Source organism: Hipposideros armiger, unplaced genomic scaffold (assembly GCF_001890085.2).
Source record: "Hipposideros armiger isolate ML-2016 unplaced genomic scaffold, ASM189008v1 scaffold_89, whole genome shotgun sequence".
Classification (NCBI taxonomy): domain Eukaryota; kingdom Metazoa; phylum Chordata; class Mammalia; order Chiroptera; family Hipposideridae; genus Hipposideros; species Hipposideros armiger.
In genome coordinates, this window is record NW_017731439.1 from 2,111,753 (window position 1) to 2,137,511 (window position 25,759).

Here is a 25,759-nt window from a genome sequence, read left to right on the forward strand (position 1 = left end):
CTAAATAATAGCTTTGGTGGATACAGTAATCTTGGTTGTAGGTCCTTGCTTTTCATCACTTTGAATATTTTCTGCCAGTCCCTTCTGGCTTGCAAAATTTCCATTGAAGAATCAGCTGACAGTCTTATGGGAACTCCCTTGTAGGTAATTAATGCTTTTCTCTTGCTGCGTTTAAGAATCTCTCTTTGTCTTTAATGTTTGGCATTTTAATTATGATGTGCCTTAGTGTAGGCCTCTTTGGGTTCATCTTGTTTGGGCTTCTCTGTGCTTTTTGAGCTTATATATCTATTTTTGTTTAAAAAAATTTTTTTTTGTCAAGTTAGGGAAGTTTTCTGTCATTATTTCTTCAAATAGGTTTTCAATTTCTTGCTCTCTCTCTTCTCATTTTAGTGCCACTATAATATAAATGTTTTACGCGTGATGTTGTCCCAGAGGTTTCTTAAACTACCATCATTAAAAAAATTTTTTTTTTCTTTATGCTGTTCTGATTGGGTGTTTTCTGTTATTTTGTCTTTCAAATTGCTGATTTCATCCTCTGCTTCATCTAGTCTGCTGGTGATTCCTTCTAGTGCATTCTTCATTTCAGTCATTATGTTCTATATTTCTGACTGGTTCTTTTTTATAGTTTCTATGTTCTTTTTATGCTTCCTATCTCTTTGTTAAAGTCTTCACTACAGTCCTTGAGCATCCTTATAACCATTGTTTGGAACTCTGTATCTGGTAGATTGCTTGCCTGTATCTCATTTAGTTATTTTTCTGGAGTTTTCTCCTGTTCTTTCATTTGGAACATATTACTTTCCCCCTCATTTTAGCTGCCTCTCCGTGTTTGCTTCTATGTACTAGTTATATCTGCTATGTCTCCAACTATTGGTTGGGTGGCCTTATGAAGTACGTGCTCTGTGGAGACCAGTGGTGCTGTGTCTCTGGTCACCTGCACTGAGTGTTCCAGGAGTGTCCCTTGTGTGGATTATATGTGTCCTCCTCCTATCATTGAGTCTTGATTGCTATTGGCACATTCACGGGTCGGATTGATTCTCACGCTGACTGTGGGGCTTGGCCTCATTCATAGCTTATTAGCTGCTATTTGGGGGGCTTACCCTGCAGAGTGAGATTCATCCCAGTGGTCTCTGGTGCCTGCTGAGACCACCCTTTGGGTGTGCCACTTGTGGGACTAATTGGATGGTGCTCTGCTGTGGTCTGAAGCTGACCTCTGGGTTTGTCAGTTCTGGGGCCCTTGGGAGTGGCTCTGGTATAAGCCCAAATCAGCCACTGCCTGTGACTGGCCAGGAACTACAGGAACCTGGTAGGAACTACAAAGTGATCTGTGGTTGGTCCCTGCCTGTGGTGGACCTGGAGATGCGTGGGGGAAGGCTATGCTGCAAACAGAAGACAGCTTACACCAGTACCAGGCCTGGGGTAGCTCCACAAAAAGCCCAGGGTACCCCAAGGCCTGCTGCTGCCTGCTGGCTCCTGTATGGCTCAGCCGCTGATAGAGCCTTGTGTGGTATGGAGTTGGGTGAGGTGAAGTCTCAGGGAGTCACCAGGGTGGGACAAGTGTTGTTCACCAAGTTAATGTAGATTCTGGTTTGGTGCCAGTGCTGAGCCTGGAGCTACTCAGAAAAAGTCTCAGAGCACACTGAGGTCAGCTGCTGCCCACCTAGGGCCTATGGACCCCTTAAAGTTATCTAAGAAAGAGTGCAGCACAGGCCGGGCTGACCAATGATGCATGAGTTGGGTGGAGCAGGCTCCCAGGGAGTCACCAGGGTAGAGTGAGTGAAGCTCACCAGGCCAATGCAGTTTCAGATTTGGCTGTGTGTGGGAGGGCTCATTACAGGAAAGATGGTGCCTGCCCGCCTGCTGCATGGGAGGAGGATTCTACATGGAAAATGGTGACTGTCCCTCCAGTCTTCACCCTGCAGCCATACAACTCAGCCTCTCCCTGTATGTCTCTGACACCACCTGAGTCACCGTCCCTCTGACAGATCCTAGAGTGAGTGTCTGCAAATGAGTGAGTTGCTGCATGGGCCCTTTAAGGGTATGTTTGTGTTTTTCTGCAGCCTTCCATCACACCCAGATGGTCAGAATCCCCACTGTTTTTCACAGTCAGATGTTGTGGGCGCTCCTCTTCCCAGCACTGGTACTCTGGGCTGGAGATCCCAATGCGGGGCTTGGTCCCTCACTCCCCCAGGGGAGGGGACCTCTGGGGCTGAGATATCCCTCCTGATTCTTGACCACCACACGCAGAGGCCGGCCTGTCTCATGTCTTTGCGCCTCCTATCAGTCTTGACGTGGCTTCTTTTTTATATCCTTAATTATAGGATTTCTGTTCAGGTAGACTTCAGATGGTTCTCAAGGTTGATTATTCTATCATTTAGTTATAATTTTAATGTGGTCACAGGAGGAGGCAAGCACAGTGTTGATTTACTCTGCCATCTTGGATCCCCCCCAAAATTGTTTGTTTTTCTTACATAACAAAAAGTCCCAGAATTAGGCAGCTACTGATCTCTCTTCAGCGACTCCATGATGACACAAACTTTGTCCATTTTTAGGCTCCATATCTTTAGTGTCTACCCTTTATCCTCATGCTGGTTGTTTTCTGGTTGCAGGATGGCTACTGTACCTCCAGGTACTGCATCCACATTCAAGGCAGGAAGAATGGGGAAGGGTGAAGGTGAAGCTGAATATCCTTTTTGTGAGGATAGAAAATAGCTTCCTCATAAACCTTCACAGCATACTCTACCTTAGGCCTCATCAGTCAGAGGTAGGTCACATGGCCACCTTTACCTGCAAAGGAAGCTGGGATGTTGGGGAATAGGATTGTCATGATTGGTGTAGACCAGTAAAGATCCATTGCTGGGGCCAAAGTCAAGTGCTGTTAGCAAGGAGGAATGGAAATCATTTTGGGGTAGATAAATAATAGTATTGGCCACGATCACAAAGTCTGCTGATTTTAGTTCTGAGGCAGCTCTCACATTGCCCTACCTCTCTTTCCACTGGCTAAGTTCCAGTCCCTGAATCTTAACTTGGCTGTCCCAGCTGCATCTAACTGATCCTCCAACTTCCAGTGTGGCCTCCCTTAATCTATCCTTTCTTAGCTGCCAGTCTTATATTTTTAAAATGCAAGTGTGATCCATGGCACTTCACGGAGAAGAACATTCACTGGCTGTTTACTGACGGCCCCTCTGTCAAGCTTGACTTAATACTCACCCTTCTCCCGACTTGGCAATCTCGTACTCATCTTCCAAGGTCAAGACTAAATGTCCCCTCCTTTGGGAAATCCTTTCTAATTTGCTCCTGATTCTAGCAAAAGCAATTATTCCTTCCTTTTTGTTCTCATATGTCTTTTTTATATGTCAAGAATAATACTCATTATACAGCATTATGGAGTTATTTGTGCAGACACCTGTCTCTTGCTAGATTATAAACTTTGTTTAATATATTATCTTTAGCAGCTAACATAGTACCTGGCACATAGCAGGCGCTTATTGCAGAGAGAGCTACCTGTCTCCCAATATCTATTCTTACCTTCTTTATCACTGAAAGAACCCTGATTTTTTAGTTGAGCCCATGGATACTTTGAATAAAGACCAACTATTATTTCAACTTCCCTTGTAACTAAGTGAAGCCATGTGACATACCTGGAGCTAAAGCAGCCATGTTAGACCATGAGTTGATTTTGTGTGTAGAAGCTGTGCATGGCAGAGTGAAAAGATAAAAAGATGTGGGTCCCTGACATGTCTTATGAGTTTTAAGTGGGAAAGAGAAAAACCTCTATTATTTTTGATTTTCTGTCCCTCGTAGCTAAGCAATTCTAACTGATAGAAATATCTATCTATCTATATCTATATATATATAATATAAATTATACAGTGTTACATAAATTAGATATATTTATGTTATGTAAATTATATAGATTATATAATTGAAAAAATATATATATGTGAGTGTGCTTGCATTACAATTGGCTGAACCCTAGCATGAATTGACTACTGTAGGCCCATAGGCTACATTAGGTTCTCAGATATATTGGATATATATTTATGTATGTTTAAGATATGTGAATACTAGGTAGGGTGTGCCTCACAAATCTGTGTGCTCTCATCTCTGACCGACTGAGCTCATATACAGCATCTACCGGAGTACACTTGCGTTTGCAGCCCCTTATCCTAGAGTGAGTTTTGCTTAGGTTATAAGCAATGAATTATTTAACAGCTTCTTGCCAAGTGCTTGGCTGCTCATTGGCCCACCTGATGTCTATCTGATTCAAAGAAACATTTATAAAGGGAGAAAAAGGTCAGGATAAGAACATTTCACTCAATGTCTAAAATGGAGCTCAGTCCCTGAGGAAAGTCACCTCTCTCTGGTGGAATTGACATTAATCATTTATATGCAATGGCAAGACCTGGGCCAACCAGTCATGGGGATAGGGGTGGATGGGGTTGTCTCTGGTCAAGGTCGGGTGTTTGCTCTGTTGGAAAGAAGTCAGAATTCTTTTCTTTCCTCCCCTCCTAAATCCTACCTCTGACTCAGATTTGCAATCAAGTGTCATTATTAGACAAGTGGGCCAGCAGTTGGGATCTGAATATTTTTCAGTAGAAATGTTCACTCTTTTGGCATTTGCAATCTGGTAAAATTATAGGGAAAAAAAATGTCTCTGGAGTTTTGGTAGTCTTTATCCAAATATGTTCCAGAAAAAAATCACCTCAGGGGTATTATCACAAATAAAGACAGCCTAGGGCTCTTGGCTTAAGAGGCCTTGCCATTCACATGGGAATATCATGAGTAGTGCTAAAGAGCACTGAGTCAGAAGGTCTGAGTTCAAATCCTTGTTTCCCACATTCTAGCTAGGTGACCTTGACAAGTTCCTTGACTTCTGTGTACATAGTTCCAGTGTGAGCTGGAGCTGGCTTGTCCCTGTCAGAGAGCTGAGTGTTTGAATCCCTTTCCAACTCTGTGTTCAATGATGTCATGCTGGCTGTGGTGGAAGTCTTTACACCAGGGAAATTGGCCAATCGGGGCTCCCTCCCACCCACAGAGTTGTTACACATTCATCAGCATACCACTGCATATTTCCTAGTTTGTCCAATGAAGCTGATGATACCTACCTCACCCAGAGGCTGAATTGAGAGAACTCTCGGGAAACACGAGTGATAGCCCTTACAACATGCCAGTCTTCTAATTCTTTTAGTCATGTAACATTAGCTCTATTATTGTTGAGACTACTCTTTGGGGAGGCAGAAGCCTGATTTCACGTGCTCTAGCATTGGTTGGTATCGCCACTTAACCTCTTTGTATCCCTTTTGCCCCTGGGCATATTTGACTGCCATGGCAGCCTGTCCACCCACCCTGAAGTTTGAGTTACATAACTATGTGGTATGACTCAGATAATGGGCTGTGTTGGCAGAGGGATGCCAGATTTTGAAAAAAAAAAAAGCACATGCATGGTGCAAAGACCCTGGATTATTACATCAGAGTGGAGGACATATCTCAACCTGATTGTGGGAGAAAATGGACCATAATCAAAGAACGCTGGAGTACAAAGGGCTACAAAAACCCACACAATCCAAACCCTTGTTTTACAGATGAAGAGATGCACGCTCTCAAACTGGGGCTTGGCTATTCCTCTACTGTTGTTCTAATTTCCTTTTTGGCCAAGCTAATGCTTTTTGGCTATGGTGAACATGATCAAATTCAGAATCTGGAAGAGAATTTCCTGGATCGGATCAGAAAAGCAAGCAAGAAAATATCTTAAAATGGGGATGCAGATTGGTGCAGCCACTATGAAAAACAATATGCTAGCTCCTCAATAAATTAAAAATGGAGCTACCATATGATCCAGAATTTCCGCTTCTGGGTATTTATCTGAAGGAAGTGAAATCACTATCTTGAAGAGCTATATGCACCCCCCATGTTCATTATAGCATTATTCACAGTAGCCAAGACATGCAACCAACCTAAGAGTCCGTCAGTGGATACATGAGTCAAGAGAATGTGGCATATGTACAGAATGTTATATTATTCAACCAGGAGAAGGAAAGAAATCCTGCCATTTGGGACAACATGGATGGACCTCGAAGGTGTTATGCTAAGTGAAATAAGTCAGACAGATAAAGACAAATTCTGTAAGATCTCACTTATATATTGAATCTAAAAAAATCCAATTCATTGAAACAGAGAACAGATTGGTGGTTGCCAGAGGTGTTGGGAGGGTGCAGGGTGGAGAAACTAGGTGAAGGGGAAAAAAAAGAAAAAGAAAGAAAGAAACTGTCTTAAAAGAGGAAGCATCATATTCTACATCAGAAGTTTTAGACTGCCTTAGAGCAGGATCGTAGCCCCATACTTTGCATTCTGCCAGCACTCAAATAGCTATTTTTTTCATGGATTAATTAACGAATATTTCATGAATTAATTAATTAGTTTCTATGAATTTGGAACGACTTAATAGCATATTAAAATACAAACAAAAAAGCTAGGATGATCTAAAGACTAGAAAGACACACTCTAAATTGCCAACAGTGTATGTTTTTGAATAGTTTTAGTGTGGATAGATTTTCTTTTATATTTTTTGTGATATTTTATCCTGTGTTAGTCAGCTATTCCACAATAATGCTGCTTATCAAACTATCCCCAAACCCAGTGGCTTACAAAGGCAAGAATTTATTCTCATACTATTAGTCTTGTGGGTTGGGTTTGGATCTGCTGCATGTGTCTCATTCTGATTCTAGGTGATTACGTGGGGGACCTGTTTTCACAATGGAGGGCAGGGGTGCAAGAGGCCAGCCAAATTGTACTAGCACATTGGAGGCCTCTGCTCACATCATACCCAAAAACATCCCATTGGCCAAAGGAAGTCAGAAGGCCAAGCCCACGTCAATGGGGCAGGAGGCATACACTACCCACAGTGGGAGGGGAGAAAGTATTTGCCAAACAATAATCCAACTATCACACAAACTATCATACTTCTTTGAAGACAACTGCATAAAATACTTTCATAATTGAAAATTTACTTATTAAAAATACTTTACATTTGTATTGCATTTTATAGTTATTAAAGCATCTTTGCATTATTCTCTCACATATTCTTTTTTTTTTAAGCTGAGCCATCCTGCCACCTGTTGGCAGCTCAGTGGCAGCTCAGCTCGGGCCAGGCATCGAACCGCTGTTGCTCAGAGCTCACACTCTTGAGCGAGCTCTTAACCAACTGAGCCACTCGGCCAGCCCTTCTTACATATTCTTTTCAATAGTCCAGTGACATGGTGGGGAAGGCAGCGTCCCCATTTTTAATGATGTGAAAATTCTGGCAGCGTTAGTTTCCTAGAAATTCTATAATAAATGACCACAAGCCTGGTGGTTTCAAATAGTTTATTCTCTCGGAGTTCTGGAATCCAGAAGTCTGAAACCAAGGTGCCAGCGGGAAGGTGATCTCCCTGAAGGCCCTCGGGGAGAAGCCTTCCTTGCCCCTTCCTAGCTTCTGGTGGCTGCCAGCATTCCTTGGTTTGCAGCTGTATCACTCTGATCTCTGCCTCCTTCATCACATGAACTTCTTTCTCCCTGTCTCTGTGTCTCTCCTCCTCTTCTAATACGGACACCAGTCATTAGATTTAGGGCCCACCCCAATTTAGTATGACCTCATCTTAACTTGAGTACATTTGCGAAGACCCTATTTCCAAATAGGTGAAAGGTGACATTCACAGGTTCTGGGTGGACACAAAGTTTTGGGAGACACTCGTCAACCCAGTGCACTTGCAGAGAGTATGGCATTTACACTCTTCCTTGACAATTCCTCCAGTGCTTGCCATCCTTCCTGCCAAACCCATGCCACGGGTCTTAGGCCAGCGCTTCTCAAACTCTACTGTGAACACACATCACGTGAGGGTTTTGTTAAACTGCAGTGTCTGATTCAGAAGGTCTGGGTGGGCCTTGGGGCTGGGACTAGGGTGAGGCAAGGAGGTGCCTAGAGATGCATTCCATGGCCCTTTTGGTGAGGGCCTTCTTAAACGTTGTGCCCTAGGTGCCTCACTTGCCTCACCCTAATCCTGGTCCTGTGAGATTCTGCATTTCTGACAAATGCTGCTGGTCCACGGACAACACTTTGAGTTCCAAGGCCTCAAACTGCGGTCTGTGTAGATTTAATGCTCAGTACCCAACTCTCAAAAGCAATGAGGGGGCTGTCCATGTTGAAGCTGGGTGTGTGGGTTTTGTAACTGCTAGAAACACTGGTTCTGCTTCATTTTAAGATAATTTTAGGTCCTATGGGCTGGCTTGGCTGCCAATATTGGTTCTTTGGGAAAATTTTAGGAAGTTAGGTGGCAGCACAGAGATCCAGGCCCCTTTGTCAGTGCCTCTTGAGACCTCCATCCCCAACCCTGCTCGGTTCCCGGGATACCCCCCTGACCTTGCAGCATCCCTGACCTTGCACAGTATTGCCTGCAGGTGTGTCCTTGCTGTGTCCTCACAGACATAATGCTCACAAGTGGGGTTTTCTTTACCAGTCCAAACCAGATACTAGGCCTAAACCAGCCACCCAGTTACCAACACGTGTGCCTATGTGTTGAGGCTTGGCCCCACCCAGGCTCTGTTGCAACCCCCAACTCTTTTCTCAAATATGTATACAATTTCTAAAAAAAAAAAAAATATTATGTTTGGGGCCACCCAGGCCTCTGAATCAAATCACACAGGCTTTGGGCTTTGAACCCTTTCCTCCCAGGAGACCTGGGCTCCTGTCGAATGGCTCCACCTCCTCCCCAGGACACACTTTTGTGTCTCAGGGATTTCAGGGAGTGGCTGAAGGCCTCACCTTTCAACTTTCACTGGCTAAAGAAGAGAAATCATATCCTGCTATGTTTTCAGACACTTGTCATTCAGAGGTCCCCTGAAGGGAAGTGGCTATAGGATTTTGCCTCTGTAACAATCGGAGAAACTGAGGCACACAGGGGGATTATGGGTCTTCAGAGTCACACAGCGAAGTCAGAGGAAGTAAATCTGCTTAGTCAAAAGAATCTTTTGTACAGTCATCAGTTGGGAGCATTCATGAGTTTAAAGAGACATCTCTAATTGCCACTCTGCTTATGTGTGTTTTAATTCAATGGGGCTCTTCTGAGGCAACTGAGTCTTGATGCATCCTGGGATATGTGGGCAAATGTGGAGAGACTCCCAGAGGCTTTTTCTAAATCATCGAATCTGGTGTCATTCAAAGTGGCTTCCATGGAATTCTGGGCTCAAGGGTGGCTTAATTGATTAGAATCCTTCATTCAGCAAGAAGGGTTCCTCTCTAAAGAAGTCTGAGAACCTATCATTCCAATGACAGCGGGAGTTCAGCGCCATATGGACGGATAATGGGAGCAGGCTGATGTTTTTTCTCTTTTGATAGCACTCAGTATTTCCACACAGCTTCAATGAGTTGAGAAAAGGGATGAAGAAACTTTAACACAAGGAAGGGCCAGGTGCTGACCTTCAGTTTTTCTACCCATGATTCCAGGGCTTGACAGCCCTTGGAAGTAGGAGGCATAAAGGGGAAAAAGGGGAGAAATAGCAAAGACGTATGCTCCCTCCCACTGCTGCCCTCCCTGAGAGATTCTGGGGGGAGGGGGGGTAGAGAGGGAAGAGGAGGAGGCAGGAAAATCATGTGTTTGTGTGGGAAAATAGTGACAATGAATAAGAGGTGTTAAATGTACTGAAGCAAAAGAGAGGTCTTACAATTAAAAAAAAACATTTTTAGTGATTTCAGAAAAAATATTGCAAGATGGCTTGGCTTCTAGTGCCTACAACTCAAAGATGAGTTTTCATACTTTTTTTTTTTTTTTTTTAGCTGAGCCATCCTGCCACCTTTTGGCAGCTCAGTGGCTGCTCAGCTCGGGCTGACTCGAACCGCTGTTGCTCAGAGCTCAAACTCTTGAGCGAGCTCTTAACCAACTGAGCCACTCAGCCGGCCCCCCAAAGATGAGTTTTCAAATGAAAGACTCATTTGTTTACTTTTTTGACCATGGGGCTGAAAAGGAAACTTTCCCAGAATCATAAATAACACCCTAGCTAGACAACTCATTTCTCTGGCTTCCAGACCTTTCTGATCCACCTGCACCTCCCACAGCTAACTTTGGGGTAGCCAATCCCATAACATCCCTCACCTTCTTCTGTCAGTGTGAGCAACATGGGAACACTGAACTCGGGCAAAGCCTCAACTGGGGCTGGTGCTGGGGCTGGGACTGGGGGCAGGCATCTCAAGGCTGAGCAGCGCTGGAAATGGAAGGATGGGGTTTCTGGTTTGAGTTTAGTGTCTTTGAAGTTACGACAAACCTTGCTTTGAATCCTGGTTCCATTGCTTACTAGTGGTATGACCTTGGACAAGTTACATTATTACCTTTCTGAGCCCGTTTTCTCCTTTGTGAAATGAGACGAAAAACCACTCCTGCCCCCTATAGACTGATGTGAGAACTGCATGAAGGGGTATCTATCAACTGTACAGCACCACCAGTATGGACCATCTATAGATCAGTAAATCAAAGAAATGCCCTTGACATTTGGCCATTAAATCAGAGAGCCTGTGATCTCTTCTGCCTCTGGATATTTCCTTGCTCTCTGGTGCTTTTTCCAAAAGGCAGACCTGGAACAAAGGAGCTCACAACATGTCAGGAAATCTGGTGACAGTCAATGAGAAAAGAATTGAAACCAACAGGTTTCTAAGTCAATCTCACTGGGGAGAAAGAGCTCAAATCTTGGAATTGTGAGGAAAAACACGTTAAACCTAAAAGTTCACTCCTTTTTCATAATTGAGAAAATATTCACTTTTTCAGAGACAGCAGACTAGAGAGTACAACTAGACCATACTCAAATCCATATAAACTATTTAATGAAAAAAGTCACACAAAAATAATAAAAACGCCAGATTTCCCAATCTAGTGTAGATAAGAAAGCAAATGGAGTTGAAAGGCACACATTAATTTAAAATTTCATCATAAGTAGTCAGATGACTTTTTGCACCCAAAGTAAAAAAAAAAAAAAAAGTCCTGAAGTTGCTCTTGGGAATAGCAGCATTTAAGGTGTTCTTGTCACACTAGTTTATTCCTTTGAGATGTGGCTGTGTAGTCATGGGATAAATGTTCCCTGAAAGTTTGGTTAAAACCAGTCAACTCCTTTGAGTGTTTTCATGGAAACATCAGACAACCCTGAAAAGCTAAGGAAGAGGGTTGTACTGAAAGTCTAGCTTTGGTAAATTATACAGAGTTGCACCTGGAAGCAGACAGGTGAAATGAGACATTGAGGGGCATTATTTTAATGTAGGGCCTGACATAATCTTAAAGACCTGACTAGGTTCTAAAATAATTGAGCACAGGACTCTACAGAAATGACCAACACCAAGTTTGACAAACACCAAGTTTAACACAGTACATTCAGCACTGGATTCTATATAAAACATTTAAAACTAAGTTCTTTATGACATGAACCATATTTTCCAAGTGCCCAAGCCATCTCTGAGCTTTAAAGTTAGGCCTCAGAAGCTCAGCTGGTATCCGGGGAGTCTTTATTAACATGCATCTCTCAGGAGAAGCTGAAAGAGGAATTTCCAGTGACAGCTTCTGGCTCAGAGCCCGGGGGTCCCTATCCAAGGCTGTCTCAATGTGACTCCAGGAATTCTGGAGATCTCTCTTCTCCAAAGGCTTTGTTAGGAAATAAATCAATAGCTAGCTGATGCTTCCTGGCATCTGAGCTCTGGCCAGGCCCCCTGAAGTTTGCATCCTAGAGAACTTCAAAATGGAAACAGAGTCTCTCTGCCTTATCCTGGTAACCCAAATCCTTTGTGTGACAGAACATTTAAAAGAAATAATAAAATGTTATCCGATGTTTCCCTCTACCCTTGGTATTGTTTTTTACCTTCTGAAAACCCATTCCCCACAATGCTGACAAACCAAAACAGAAAATGACAGCTGAGGCGGTGGTTAATGGGCCTATGCTTATGTCTTAAGGCAGGGAGAAAAGAAGTCTATGGTTGACTTTTGATTTACAAAAGTCAAAGCCTTGAAAGGGAAAGGCCAGGAGTCATATAAACAGGCACCAAATCCAGGAGAACACTGCAGAATGATAAGAGCAAGTCTTCTCTGCCCCAAGACCAGCAAAGGCCCCATCGACGGAAGCCAGTGGGGAAGCCATCAGCCCTTGAACATGGCAGTCTTTGGGAATGGGCCGGGCCTGTGTCCTGCCCTGCTCTTTCTGACCATTTGGGATGGGGACCTCATTGGAAGCTTGGATGTGTGTGTGTGTGGGGGGGCGGTTTTGATGAACAGAGAGAACTGAGCCTGTCTTTCTGAGCCCCGACCCTGAGTAGAAACAGTGGAGACATGGAGCTGAGTTGAGGAATGTACAAGTTCCCTGTACCTATGTCACCCATGTCATCAAGGCCTTAAAAGTGACTTAGGGATCCCCAGGAATGAAGTGGGACTTGTGGGTGGCAGCAGTAACCTTAGAGGACCAATGCGCAAGACCAGATGGGTCAGTGGTTACTTTGGCAGAAATCACTGTGGACTGATGACACTGAGAGCCACTGCTTTGACCCCTTGTCACTAAATGGTACCAGGTAATCCCACCTCTAGACCTTGACTTCCAGGGAAAAAGTGTATGTGTGGATGCCCTCTGCTATTTTCACAAGATGGAAGCCCAAAGCTCTTCTGTTAAGGAATGACCTACTTCTTTGTATCCCTGAGTTTGTGGAATAAGGTCTGTGCTCCCTACATGTACCTTTAAAGTTTCTGTTTTCTATGCTGACATGGCAATGGGGCAGATAAGCAGAGGGAAAACTTCTAGCCATACACTTGCAGGTTCTCCTTTCTCCCGCCCTGCCATTTTACAGAAAAGGCAACCGAGGCCTCTTCCGCTGCATAGGGCAAAGTAAGGAAAAGGGTGTGCAAGGCAGTGTGTTTGAAATGAGGTGAGGATCTGGGTGGCCAGTGGCAGTGTGTCAGGCTGGACTCCATGCACTGTGCAAACCACAGATCCCACTGTCCGGCAAAGACCACCTTTGGCTTGCCCTTGGTGTGTTTCAGTGAAGTCTGCTTCACTCCTGACCGCCAGTCAACTTGTGGAACAGGTCCTCATCAAGCGTTTCATTCTGGTCCTTGGAGCGGGTGGACAAGAAAATGTAGCCACCAATGTATTCATGCACGATCTTGCAATCTGCACTCAGGCAGGTGAACGCAATGGAGACGTTCTGGTCGAATTCTATCGCCACCTGGAAGAGAAGGCGCACGTAAGCTTCACTTCTGACCAGGAAAGATGAGCAAGAAGCTGCTATGCTGGAGACGGCCCCAGAAGTGAGGGCTGCTGAGGTGGCTGACAGATGGATTTCCCTAAAAAAAACCCCACAAAACCCCACCACATCCATTAAAGGCTTGCAGAAAACATGTCTTTGCTCTCTTTGCGCCCTCTTGTGGTGTCCACTTTCCTGCACACCTGGCAAAACATTCTCGCTCCCAACACACAGAGATATTACACTTTGGGTCTAGTTTAGATGTAGAACTTTTTAAGCACTCCCTGTGTCAAAGAGCAGCGTACTTTACAGACTTTTCAATGGAGAATAAAGACCCACCCTGAAATTTCCTCAGCCATTGCCCCTCACCCCTTGCCATCTGAAAGTGATAAGCTCTAAGCACTAGAAAAAAACGAGACATTATGGGTTCTCAACCTTAGCTGTCCATTGCAATCACCTGTGCACATTTAAAAATTACTAATGCCCAGCTACTGTCCTAGAAATTCGGCTTTAATTGGTCTTGGGAGCGGCCTGAGCAGTGGTATTTTAAAATTCCCCAGGTGATCGTATATGCAACAAGGGTTTAGAGCCACTCTGAGAGGTCATCTCATTTCAGACCTGCATTCCACCAATGGCTGCCCAGATGGCTAACAGCCCTGCTGACCAGAATCCATGGTTCTTAAAAAAGAATGAGTCTCTTATCATGCCTCTATGTTGATGGTTTTCTACTGGAAAAACGAGGAAACGAGGGAAGAGAATTTGTATACCAGCCACATCAGAATGTTTTCAATCAGCAGGGCACTAAGGTGCCTCTAACTTCACCTACAATTTCCCATGACGTAGTCTTGGCCTGGACTTAGTTCTCAGGGTGCAGATGACAGGCAGCTGAGAGTCTGAGGAATCCTCAGCTCAAGAGGCTAAGCTTTATTCAGTCATCCCAGTGCACTTCACTTGCTTTTCTAGCAGTTGTTTGCTCTGGGGACTGAAATGGTGTTCTCCAGGTGGGCAATGAAGCCTCTGGTCTTGAACCAGTGAGACCTTTCAGCAGCCAGTCAGATGAGGCCTTTTTTTTGGGTTGATTTATTTTGGGTGACAGCTACATCTGAGGTAGTTTCTGCAAAGTAATTATCAGCCTAAGCCTTATATAACCCTATGCTGAGTTAATGGAAATTAATTAAACCGCTCAGCGATTTTAAAGTCTGCATGGAAAGTCTGTATGGAGACTAAGCCAACCTGTGGGATTAATTCGAAAGCATTTTTGATCTGTACTTGTTAGGAAACTGCCCAGAATTACATGTGATTATTTTAGCAATTTGTGGTTTCTGAGTTCTAAATATAAGAACAGCTTTTTAAATCAGAATAATCCACAATTTTGAGGGAACACACATTGATAGGCTCCACACTGAATATACCCAAACTTTCACTTTACCTGCCGGATTTCCCAATTTACATTCCATTGTTTCATATTTGTGAATCTCCACGTTGTAATTGGAATTCCAGTGGCTGCATCGATTCTAATCAACCTATTATAGGAAACTCCCAGAATGTCATCTTTCTTGATTCCTTTAAATCTGAAAAAAAATTAATTAAAAGAAGCAACTGTTTCCTGTACTATGATGTTCATTCACATATAATTTTTTAAAGATAATATCAACATTTCTAAATCATTTCCCAAGAAAGGACAATGAGGGATTAACCTTCTACAGAAGGGCATTTTTATCATGATATAGAGAATATGAAGAATGAGAGAATTAAGGCTATCCTGAAGACATTTTTTAGGTGAAATTGACATTTGAGGAAAGTAAAATAAGAGGTGGGGAAGTCGGGGCCGGCTGAGTGGCTCAGTTGGTTAAGAGTTAGCTTAAGAGCGTGAGCTCTGAGCAACAAGGGTTTGAGTCCTGGCCCGAGCTGAGCTGCTGCTGAGTTGCCAACAGGTGGCAGGATGGCTCAGCTGGTAACAGCACGTCCTCCTAACAACAAGACTGCCTGTTCGATGGTGGGCTATGCCCACCCACAACTAAGACTGAACTCAGCACCTTGAGCTGAGCTGCCATCCGAATGGATCAGTGGATAGAGCATGCGCTCTTAACAACAAAGCTGCTGGTTCGACTCCCGCATGGGATGGTGGCTACGCCCACCTGCAACTAAGATTGGACACAGCACCTTGAGTTTAGAGGCCATGAGCTGCCGACGGGCAGCCAGATGGTGACTGGCATCCTCAACAACTGAGACTGAAGAACAACAACTTGGTTGGTCCCCTTCCCCAATTCCCTCCCCTCCCCCAATTCCCCAATTAAAAAAAAAAAAAAGAGGCGGGCAAGTCAATTCAAAAGCAGCAGCAACAGTGTACGCCAAGCACCCTTCTAGGCGTTGAGAATATAGTAGTGACATAAACGGATAGAAAATTCCTGACTTCATGGAGTTTATTCTATTGGGGGGAATCTGACATAAAAGGAGGGCGTAGATTTCATAAAAATCAGTACATGATTTCTCTTCCTGTTTTTGCAAATGTTATTCTAAAATAACCACATTTCCTTTTAAAATTTACTTTCCCACCGTTCGCTACCTGACAAGGTAATAGGTGAGGCCGAATTCAGGTAGAGACTGCCACGCCTGAATGAACCGCAGCTTGGCTTCCACCAGGGACATCTGGGCCACATTCTGGTGGGCTTCCAGAATCCGGGCTGCGAGCTAAACAGAAACAGGAGACATCAAACTCTTCTTAGCAATTATCCCATTAGCTCCAGATCCCCAATGAGAAAGAAAGGCAGGATCCAACTGCAGCTCTACAAACACAATTCATTCTCACTCATATTGTCTCCCTCTCCCTCCCTCAGACGTGCCAATCACTGAGGAGAAGCAGAAACAAGATCAGCCCACAGCTGATGGAGAGTTATGGGTCCCTGGGGTATGGGTTTCTGGGGTCTGTGGAGCGTCCACAGACAATGGGTCTGCATGACTCGGTTCATCGGTGTAACTTTTAACCTATGCTTATGGAAGCATAATTTAAAATTTTAATTTGTAGGGGCTGCATCATTTTATTCTTAATTAAATTACATGAGGGCATATTGTCATGTTCAGTTAGCAGTACGGTCACATCTATCATAATTAACAAAAATTTCTTAATATCTAATACCCAGCCCATAGTCAAATTTCCCTATCAACTGATTTTTCATGATCTTGGTCTCAATCACGTTAATTCCTTATTTGATTTCAGAAAATACAGAATGCAGTGCAAACAATTGCCCCAGCAAGATTAACAGTACCTGTTTAGACTTGTGTTTTTTTGCACAACGAGGTGACACAAAACATTCTGGGTTCATGTCTATGTTTTCGATGCTGGAGGCCACCGAAGAAGTCGAGTTCCTGTTTTTCATTCTTAGAAATGAGAGGATGTTGAGGACCTCTGGCTGGTAGGAGCTGTCTGCCATGGTTTTGCCCTTCGATGCCAAGATGCAGGCAGCCATCCACTGGGCATATTGATGTTCCTGCAGCAAACACCAGAGGGCTGAGAAGCAAGTTCAAGTGCAAAGCCCCCCTGCTAGGAACAGCAGGACTTGGGCTTTCATCTCTGTAACACAAAACTGTCACCTGCCAAGCATGGAAAGATGTAAAGTGGCACATGTTTTGAGTGGCTACAAATCACCTAATTTAACACCCAACAATAGTTTTTGAGTCCTGTGTTGAGTTTCTAGATGACAAAGGGCTAGAGAATAGGAATATCAACCTTAATAAATTCCATGAATTTAAAGATGAACCATGGACATGTGCCATGGAGCAAAGACAGGTGAAAACCCAAACTACCAGAGAGCCTTCTTTGATGCAGCTATTTCCATTTTCATATCCTGTCTGATCTCTATGACAGAAGAAAATGAGGGGAAAAAAATCACAAACTGATTTTGCATATTATTTCTACTCTGGCCTATTGTTAGTAAAGATTCTAATCCCACAGTAGGAATCAGGTCCATTGATGGGTCCTGAACCAGTCAGTGGTGGCTTCCGTTGTTCTTTAATGTCTGCTTGTTTTTTACCTTAGGTACTGAAAAGGAATGGTCCCAGAAGCTGAGGACATGCAACTGAGAAGTGGAATTCTTCAGAACAGTAAGTGCAATACACTGAATTACTGGCCTCAATCTTCACTCTCCTGGTAGCTATACCGAATGCCATGTCATTTTATAGTCCCTCCCACAAGAGCCAGAGTGTAATTTTCACTGCTTGACTTTGAGTCCAGCTGGACTCGCTATGGCCAATAGAATATGGGTAGAAATGACAGTGTACCGATTGCAAGCCTAAGTGGGAAGTAATCTCACATGTTTCTAGTTGCCCTCTTGCACTTCTATCACCATGAGAAACCCCCCCCCGCCCTTCCCTTCACCCCCAGGAGCCTGGGACCCAAATATATACAATGAGCTCAACCTGCCGCGAGGAGCCGAGCCTAGCCAGACCTATGGCTCGAAGCAGCTCTACCCAGCTGACACCAGCCTGGATCACTCACCCCCCAGCTTACCTGCAGATGTTTCCGAAACATGTGTGTTGGTATATGTCAGTGTGATTTATGTGGTTGGTTGTTACAAAGCAATAGCTGACTGATAGAACAGCGCTCTAAATTGAGAAAACACCTCAGTTGGTTTGTCCTTGGGCTTACTAAAGTTGATGTAACCGAACATTTTTGTGGTTTTACTTACATGGTCACATCTCAAATACACTTCATTCATACCATCAGCAACAGGAATTAGTAACTTGATTCCAAATTTTCTTCCAGCTACATGTACATCTGGCACGACTTCGCAGCCTGAATAATAAAAGGCAGGGATACAACTGAGTCCTGGAGAAACTATTATATAAATATCAGGTGTACATCTAAAATAAAGACGTTGAACATATACCCCCCAGATTTGGCTCTCTTCTAAAAAATGCAGGAGCAAGCAGATATCATTAATTGAAAGATAACTAACTAACTAAGACTTATGAACAATTAACATGGATAGAGAAAAATATTTTCTTTCATGAATTTCTTAAATATATCATCAACTGAATTCATTTTTAAGGTTGATGTGGCTATTGTAACCCACAGGAGCTATTGTGAATCTGAACTGTAAAATCAAAGCACAGGAAGTTCTGATTGCCACAATGATAAGGGAATTGAGTGTACTGGTTAATAAAATATTTCAACTAACAGAGTTACCAGTATACTCACAGTCACTTTCAGAAATTAGAATAGGCACGAAAGCGGTAATTAAAAGTAACTTCTGGAATTCAGAAAGCTTTTCAGGATCCTACAATGCCTTATGTACTACACTTATGATGCCAATTACCACCACTTCATGGACTTGGACACACTGGACAAGAAGAGACAGCCGAATGGAAATAACCACATTTACTAAACCATGTTCCAGGTCTACGCTCCATGGACAAGTGGAACTGCAGGCAGGGGCCATTCTGAACACAGTGACACTGGAAGTCAACCTTGCTTCAGCAGCTAGGGGTCTTGGCTTTCATTTGCTTGCTGGGTCATGACAAGCTGCAGCAAGACGTAAAACCCTCTTACCTCTAAGATTTAGTTTGTCTATTGGTTCTCCTTGTTCAAGTTCCTTATTTTTAAAGTAGGCTATCGATGTATCTTTAAAGACGAACCAATATTGTTTGAAAGCTTTTAATATTAGCTTCTTGGGCCTGCAAATTAAAGTACAGTAAGCATTTAAACCGTCATCCAGAAATGTAAGACGCCTTGCAAATTTTAAGCAGATCGAGACATGTTTCCAAACAACATATGCTTTATTTTAAAAAAAACAATTTGCAAATGGCCAACTCATTTCTAAAAACTAGAAATAAGGTCTTGCTATGAGATGTAGATGTTAATGCAAAAGCTCAGGAGTTAGACCAACTGGGGCCACCCTCTGGTTCTGCAACTGCCTAAACGTGTGACCCTGGGAGAGATATTTCAGCTGTCTGGATCATGTGTCCTCTCTCTGTGTGAAAGGGAGAGTAACAGCCTCCAACTCACAGGGCTTTTATGAGGATGGAAAGAAGACATCTATGTAAAGTGCTTATCACAGTACCTGGCACAACTGAAGTGCTCAATGAATTGTTAGTATGATATATGTGAGAAACACCCACGGATCTGGTGACATCTGAAACGTCCACATACTACTTAGATTTGAAAAAGCTGTCCATATGGACAGCACAATCTTCAAGTTATCAGACCTAAAAATCATATAGAAAAGTGAGCAACCTTTTCTATGGTTTCCTCTTGACCCTTCAGAGAAACCACCAGGGAATTCCCATGGAAATCACCCAAATCTACCGCTATTTTATATAGACTCTACTGTTATTAAAAATATTTTGTGGGAAGATCTCCGATAGTATTATCTGTTGGGGCCAGAAATTCAGATTCAGCAGGTCCAGGTTAGGGCCCAGGCATCTGCATTTTAAGTAAGCTCTCCTATGGTGGTTCCCCAGAGTTTGAGAGTGCTGATCTAGCTCAGTAATCTCCAAACTGAAACTGGGCACACCCCATCTTGAAAGTATTCTGAATATCTATCCTTTAACATATATACAGTTGTTCATTTGGAATATTTGTATACAGTCTTGGTTTGTGAGCATAACTCATTCCGGAAGCAAACTACTCGTATTGCAAGACATTGCTTGTTTACCATGTTAAAATGTACTAGAAATGTTTGCTCGTCTTGCGGAACACTCGCAAACCAAGTTACTCACAATTCAAGGTTTTACTGTATTTGTAACATATTGTAATATAGACATGATAGAACCTACACAAACATATAAATTAAAAATGAATATGGAAAGTTCCATTTGTTTTAAGAAAAGAGGTTATTCTCAGTTACATAAATTCCAATTGAGGAAGTATACTGTTGGCTGTGCTTACTAAATCAATAACATTCATATTCTAGTGCCATCTACCTGTTTGTTTTTGTTGAAACAAAGCTGCTAATTTCCATCTTCCCTGATGTCAGTTCCTCATGCATATTAACCAGAATATGTTGCATTTTTATATTTTTAATAAATGGGTTTAAAATACACTATAACTCTTAATTTGGATGGGATTTAACACAGAAAAATTCTGCTTCCAAATTTTAAAGGTGTGCAGATGATATTGTTTTAATAGGCATTATCATTACTGGCAACGCTGTGATAATGGAAACATTTCCAAATAACTATTTTCAAATTCTCTCTTTAAGTGTGTTCATTATCTTTAAAGCATCTAGAGGCTTACTACTCAGGGCCACCTGTCATCACAGAAAGGTCATAAATTTGGGATACTTATTTTTTGAAAAACAACAACTGTATTTCAGGTACTTTTCCATGTGATAATCAGTGAACCTTAATGTGGGACCAAATATTTTCATGGTCACTCTCCATCTCTTTAAAAGTGTTAAAATTCTACTATATTTTAAGTCTTATATCTATAAAATGAATCTCACTCATAATCTCCTTTAGCACATTGTGTACATGTGAATGGAACGTCTTTGCTACAGTAACTTTCCTATTTGCCTATAGGAACTTGGCCTATGATACAATGAATAAATTTTATGTGTAGCCTCTCTCTTCCTGTGTGGAGCCATTTTATTTATTTCAAAGTAGCCTCTCCAACAGTGGTTATTCCTTACAGTTTGGGGCTAAATCATTATTTTTATTAAATATGTAATTTACTAATAGGATTGGAGCATGCCTGGTATATATACAGGGATTTGCAAAAAGTAGGATCTTGAAAAATTGGTTAGGCATACAAGTCTAGATTTGACTGTTATCTTCTCTTAGCACATTCAAGACATTTCCCAGCCAATAAGAAGTCTGCTGCTCACCTAATTATTTTTCCTTCGTAGGAAATCTGTCCTTTCCCTCTGATTTTAAAGACTTTCTCTTATCAATGGTTGACTATATTAAGATGTACAACTAAACTGATTTATTTTGTTGGGATTTGTGATTCCTGAATTTAAGGATTTTTGTCTTCAATATTATATAAAATTATTAAGCACTCTCTTTTTTAAAAAAACCCCTATATTTTCTTCTGGAATGCCCAGTAGATGTATGTCGAACCTTCTCATTGTATTTATATCATACTTTTCATTTCTACCTGTCTGAGTTCTCTTTTCAAATGTTTTTAAACTTGATGTGTGATGCACCTATTCAATTTTAAATTTCTATGCCTATATTTTTCATCTCTAGAATTTCTATTTGGTTCCTTTTCAATATTGGCTCTTTCATTATAATTTTTACCTTTTAAATTATTTAATGATTCTAAACGTACTCATTTTATGGTTTCTTCCAGTTGTTCTATTACCTAAAATTACTGAAGCTGCTAATCCTCTTGTTGGTTGGGTCTGCTGTTTTTTGGTTTTTTTATTTTTATGGTGGTTTATTAACTCAAATGGTCAGTAATTTTTATTGGGAGATTTTTTTTTTTTAGGGGGTTATTGTTTCCTGTAGAGGCCCAGGCATGCTAGATTGTGGATATTTCCCTCCAAGGATTTTTGCAGTTTATTTGTTACGGCTTCATAGAGTTTGTCGTCTTTGACCAGTTTCCGTTTTATTTTTTCAGGATCCTTTTATTATATAAAACTTTAAATTTAGATCTACATCTGTATGTGGCAGAGACCTTGGCTCGGACTTATTGAGAGAGACTTTTCATTTTCCGCACAGACCCCCAATGCTAGGATAAACTTTCTTACTGCTTCCTCTGGCTGATGGGTAGTTTCCTACTCCCTGTTAAACAGAGAAGGCAGCCCTTACAAGTATCTACCTTTAGGCAGGGGCTTCAGTCCTGGCTCACAGCTTTACGTGAAGTACACCCACCTTAAAGCTTCGTTTTTGATCCCTGCACGGGGATAAAAATCCCAGCCCCAAGCCACGAGAATCGATGTCCATGGCCAATTCCCTCTGTGCAGCTGAGGCTTCATTTGCAGAACTAGGTTCCCTCTTTATTTCCTGCAAGTTGGGATTTCCCAGTCCACCTTCAAGATCAATTTTGTAGCTACAATTTTTTTTTTTTTTTTTTGCCAAGCAGTGGATTTATTAAAAGAAAGGAAATAGGACAGTACACTCTCAAGATGCTGTGAGAGTGGACAGGCCCAGAAGAGCAACTGGTCTGAAGAACAAAGAAGCTTAGGATTTTATCATCTTTTCTATAATTATTTTTATTTTATCCAGCATTCATATGTATGTATGGCAAGATTGAGATTTGCAGGAGATCAGATGCCAAGTTGTTGGAAACTAAAGTCCACTATTTATATAGTAGGTTCAATAGATTTTTTTTTTTTAAAATGCTTCACTGTTAAAGAAAAAAAACATTAAAAATCAAATGGTTAGGGCCGGCCGAGTGGCGCGTTGGTTAAGAACTGGTTTGGGATGCCAGAGGGCCCTGGTTCGGATCCCACATATGAGGGCCAGTGACACTGCCCTCCACAGCTAGGATGCTGAACAGCAGCTCAACCTGGAGCTGGGCTGTTGTGAGTCGCTGGCCACGGCATAGGCTGCAGCCTCTGCTGCAGTGGGTTGCCATGGGCTACTGTATGTAGCCAGCAGCCAGCGTGAGCGGCCAGCAGTCACAGTGAGCAGCCGTCCAGAAGCTGGCGACTGATCTGCCTCACCCGGGAAGAGTGCAATGATGGTGCCAACTTGGACCAGTGAAACAACGTCCTCCACAACTAGACTGAAGAACAAAACGACAGCAACTTGTCTGTTCCTCTTCCCCCAATTCCCCAGCACTGTTCCCATCCCCCCAATTCTCCAATAAAAATCTTAAAAAAAAAAAAATCAAATGGTTAGTTCAATGCTCTTCTACTGATAAAGAAAGGAGGCCCAGGGAAATAAGTGCCTGTTCAAAGTCACACACCCACTAGGAACAGGGCTCCACTCGCCAATATCGTCTTCCTCCCTTCCCTTCTGCTTTTTTCTTTGCTTCCTCCTTCCTTCTCTTTCTCCTTCACTTCTTTCTTCCATGAACTATATTATGTATTAAATTTAGTGTCTTGAGACCTTTGGTAAATAAAGTGTCCACTGGCCAAATATGAGGACGATTTTGTGAATCTGAACACATGGATCCCACTAAAGTGATATGGATGTGGGCTTAACTCCAGAATATCACCTCCTCCATCAAAAACATCCACAGGAAGGGAACTGTCACCATTTGGTTTGTGAAGAGTGGGATTTGCTCTATACAGAGAATATGGCCACCTAGTTTCTTTGTAGAACAATTATTAATAATTTATGAAGATGTATTTGTGGATTCAAGTTACTTTTTTTTTATAGCTCTGACTATAGCAATATATGAGGTTGCAACTATTTATGCCACAGAAGTTAAATGAATGACCCTATTGTTTGAGACCACATCCTAAGGTCACATTAAAAAAAAAACCTGTAGAAACCCAGTGACAAATATTGTTACCTTTGGACTCCTGTTTCTCATTTATACCTGACTAATTGTTCATTCTTCCAAGTCTTTCTTTGCATCCTGTGTTATCAAAAGCAACTTGTGTTTCTTTTCAAGCCACCTCATCTATTCAGCAAAGTGTTGGTTTGTTAAGTCAACACCATAAAGCGATAAGTAACTGATAGAACTTCAAAGGGACCTTATTGCTTTCATCCTAACACACCTGGGCACCATCACAAATGTGACAGTCTTTTTTTCCCATGAAATAAAAAACACTGCCTTTTTAACAGTTTCAGATTGACTTGAGGTGACTAGAGAGTTAATCAGAAATACTTTAATAGGCAAAGGTAGATAGTTATCTTTCTGTACACCCAGAATCCAAGTTCTAGTGACAATTGATTTTTAAACCATGAAAGAGCCTTGAAATTGTGTCTGAGCCCTGTGACTCCCAGGTGGACTGTAACAAACATTCCAGTCTGGCATACATGTTCATTCTTGCTGACATGGGCCCTGTTTACACCACCATTTATGAAACATGTACCATGAGCCAGGCACCATGCTCAATGCTTCATACGCATTATTTCATTTAATCCTCCCAACAAACCCAAGAGGAGGTAGATCCCCACTTTATAGATAGGAGACTGAGGCTCGAAAGTGTAAGAACAATGCCAGAGGTCACCCAGCTAGTATGTGTTGTGGACCAAGGATCGGACCCATGGTCTGTCTGATGTGAAACCTCGCGCTCTTACCTTTGAACCATGAACCTGCCCAAGGAATGTTTAATTTAAACTCCTGGACTCTACCTACAATGCTTTGTGCTAAGTAATCCCTTTTCCCTTTAAGGGTGACTTACCTAAATAATTTGAGATTATCTGCAAGTTTAGGTATATCAGTAATGTCCTCCTAAGGAAAAACAGATAACATTTCATAAGCAGTCATTAGACAGGTAGTGCTGATACTCTATACCTGTACTGTCCAAATACTGTAGCCACTTGCCACATATAGCTATTTAAATTTTAATTACAATTACATAAAATAAAAAACTCAGTTCCTCTCAGGGGTAGGGGGTAGGAGAAAGCTTGGGGAGGGGCTGGGACACATTTAGGGCTTCTATGGCGGCTGGCAAAGTTCTGTTTCTTGATTTCCATGGTGTCCTGGGTGATAAATTAACACTAATTTGTTCAGCTGTACATTTTTGCTTTCCCCCCTCACTTTTCTGTATGTGTCTTGTATCACACCAATGAGAAAAAGTGATTAAAAATTTGACCAAGCACTCCTTGTACCTACCCTTTAAGTTAAACATTTGGGTTAGAAAAAACTACTTTTATGTATGAACAAAATTATTTTACAACTTCAACATCAGAGCAACTCTAGATCCATCTAGTTCACTGATTAAACTCTCAGTGAAAGTTTAAAAGGAACCTGGTTCAAAGTTCATTCTGCAGGTTGGTGCTCATTTTCAAACTGAAAAGCCTGTTGTCTGACCTCACAAAACCTTGGCATAAAAATATTGCAGGAGGGAGGACGGGAATTGTCATCTGTTCTAAGAAAGTACACTGTCCTGTTGTATGTATTTAGCAATGGAAGTAGACAAAAAAGAACTCCAATTTCATGGCGGTTGTGCCTCCTATAAACGTGAGAAAGGGCTCCAAATCTCCATAGAATCTTGGCATTTGGTTTGCTTGAGTTATTTGCTTTCACATGATACCAATTTCCTATTTTAAGAAATTTAATCATAAGAGAACACATATTAAATACATATGAATATAGTGACTCATTTTTATCTATTACATTTTTTATCCAGTTACAATGGATCCACCTCTCTAATTCAGTGTGATTAAACTAATAATTACTCCCATGAGTAAGTTAAGTTAAACAAAAGAGTGGCACCCCAAAACAAGTCAAACAGGAGGGGCAGTCACATTTCATAAGGAGCAAGAGATGATAAACCAGTATTATTTCTTTATATTTTACTGACTGACGGGGGTGTGTGTGTGGGGAATGTTTGTTTATTTCCTCAAGTCAAAAGGGTTCAGGAGGGCCGGCCGAGTGGCACGTTGGTTAAGAGCTGGCTTGGGACGCCAGAGGGCCCCGGTTCGGATCCCACATATGAGGGCCAGTGACACTGCCCT

The 25,759-nt window shown here is 42.2% G+C and overlaps 1 protein-coding gene across 5 annotated transcripts in view; it reads right to left on the bottom strand.

Moving 5' to 3' along the window:
* Positions 1–10,829: 10,829 nt before the first annotated feature.
* Positions 10,830–25,759, bottom strand: part of FERMT1 (FERM domain containing kindlin 1) — a 38,691-nt gene continuing 23,761 nt past the window's right edge. For 4 of the 5 annotated variants that reach the window (XM_019644564.1, XM_019644567.1, XM_019644566.1 and 1 more), the window contains 7 exons: positions 24,481–24,530; positions 18,786–18,910; positions 17,923–18,029; positions 16,504–16,725; positions 15,804–15,928; positions 14,667–14,808; positions 10,830–13,219 (listed from right to left, as the gene is read on the bottom strand). In XM_019644564.1, the coding sequence (XP_019500109.1) occupies positions 13,046–13,219; positions 14,667–14,808; positions 15,804–15,928; positions 16,504–16,725; positions 17,923–18,029; positions 18,786–18,910; positions 24,481–24,530 (945 nt within the window). In that variant the 3' untranslated portion in view covers positions 10,830–13,045. The remainder of the gene's footprint in view (positions 13,220–14,666; positions 14,809–15,803; positions 15,929–16,503; positions 16,726–17,922; positions 18,030–18,785; positions 18,911–24,480; positions 24,531–25,759) is intronic. The other variant, XM_019644565.1, reaches the window with a different exon arrangement.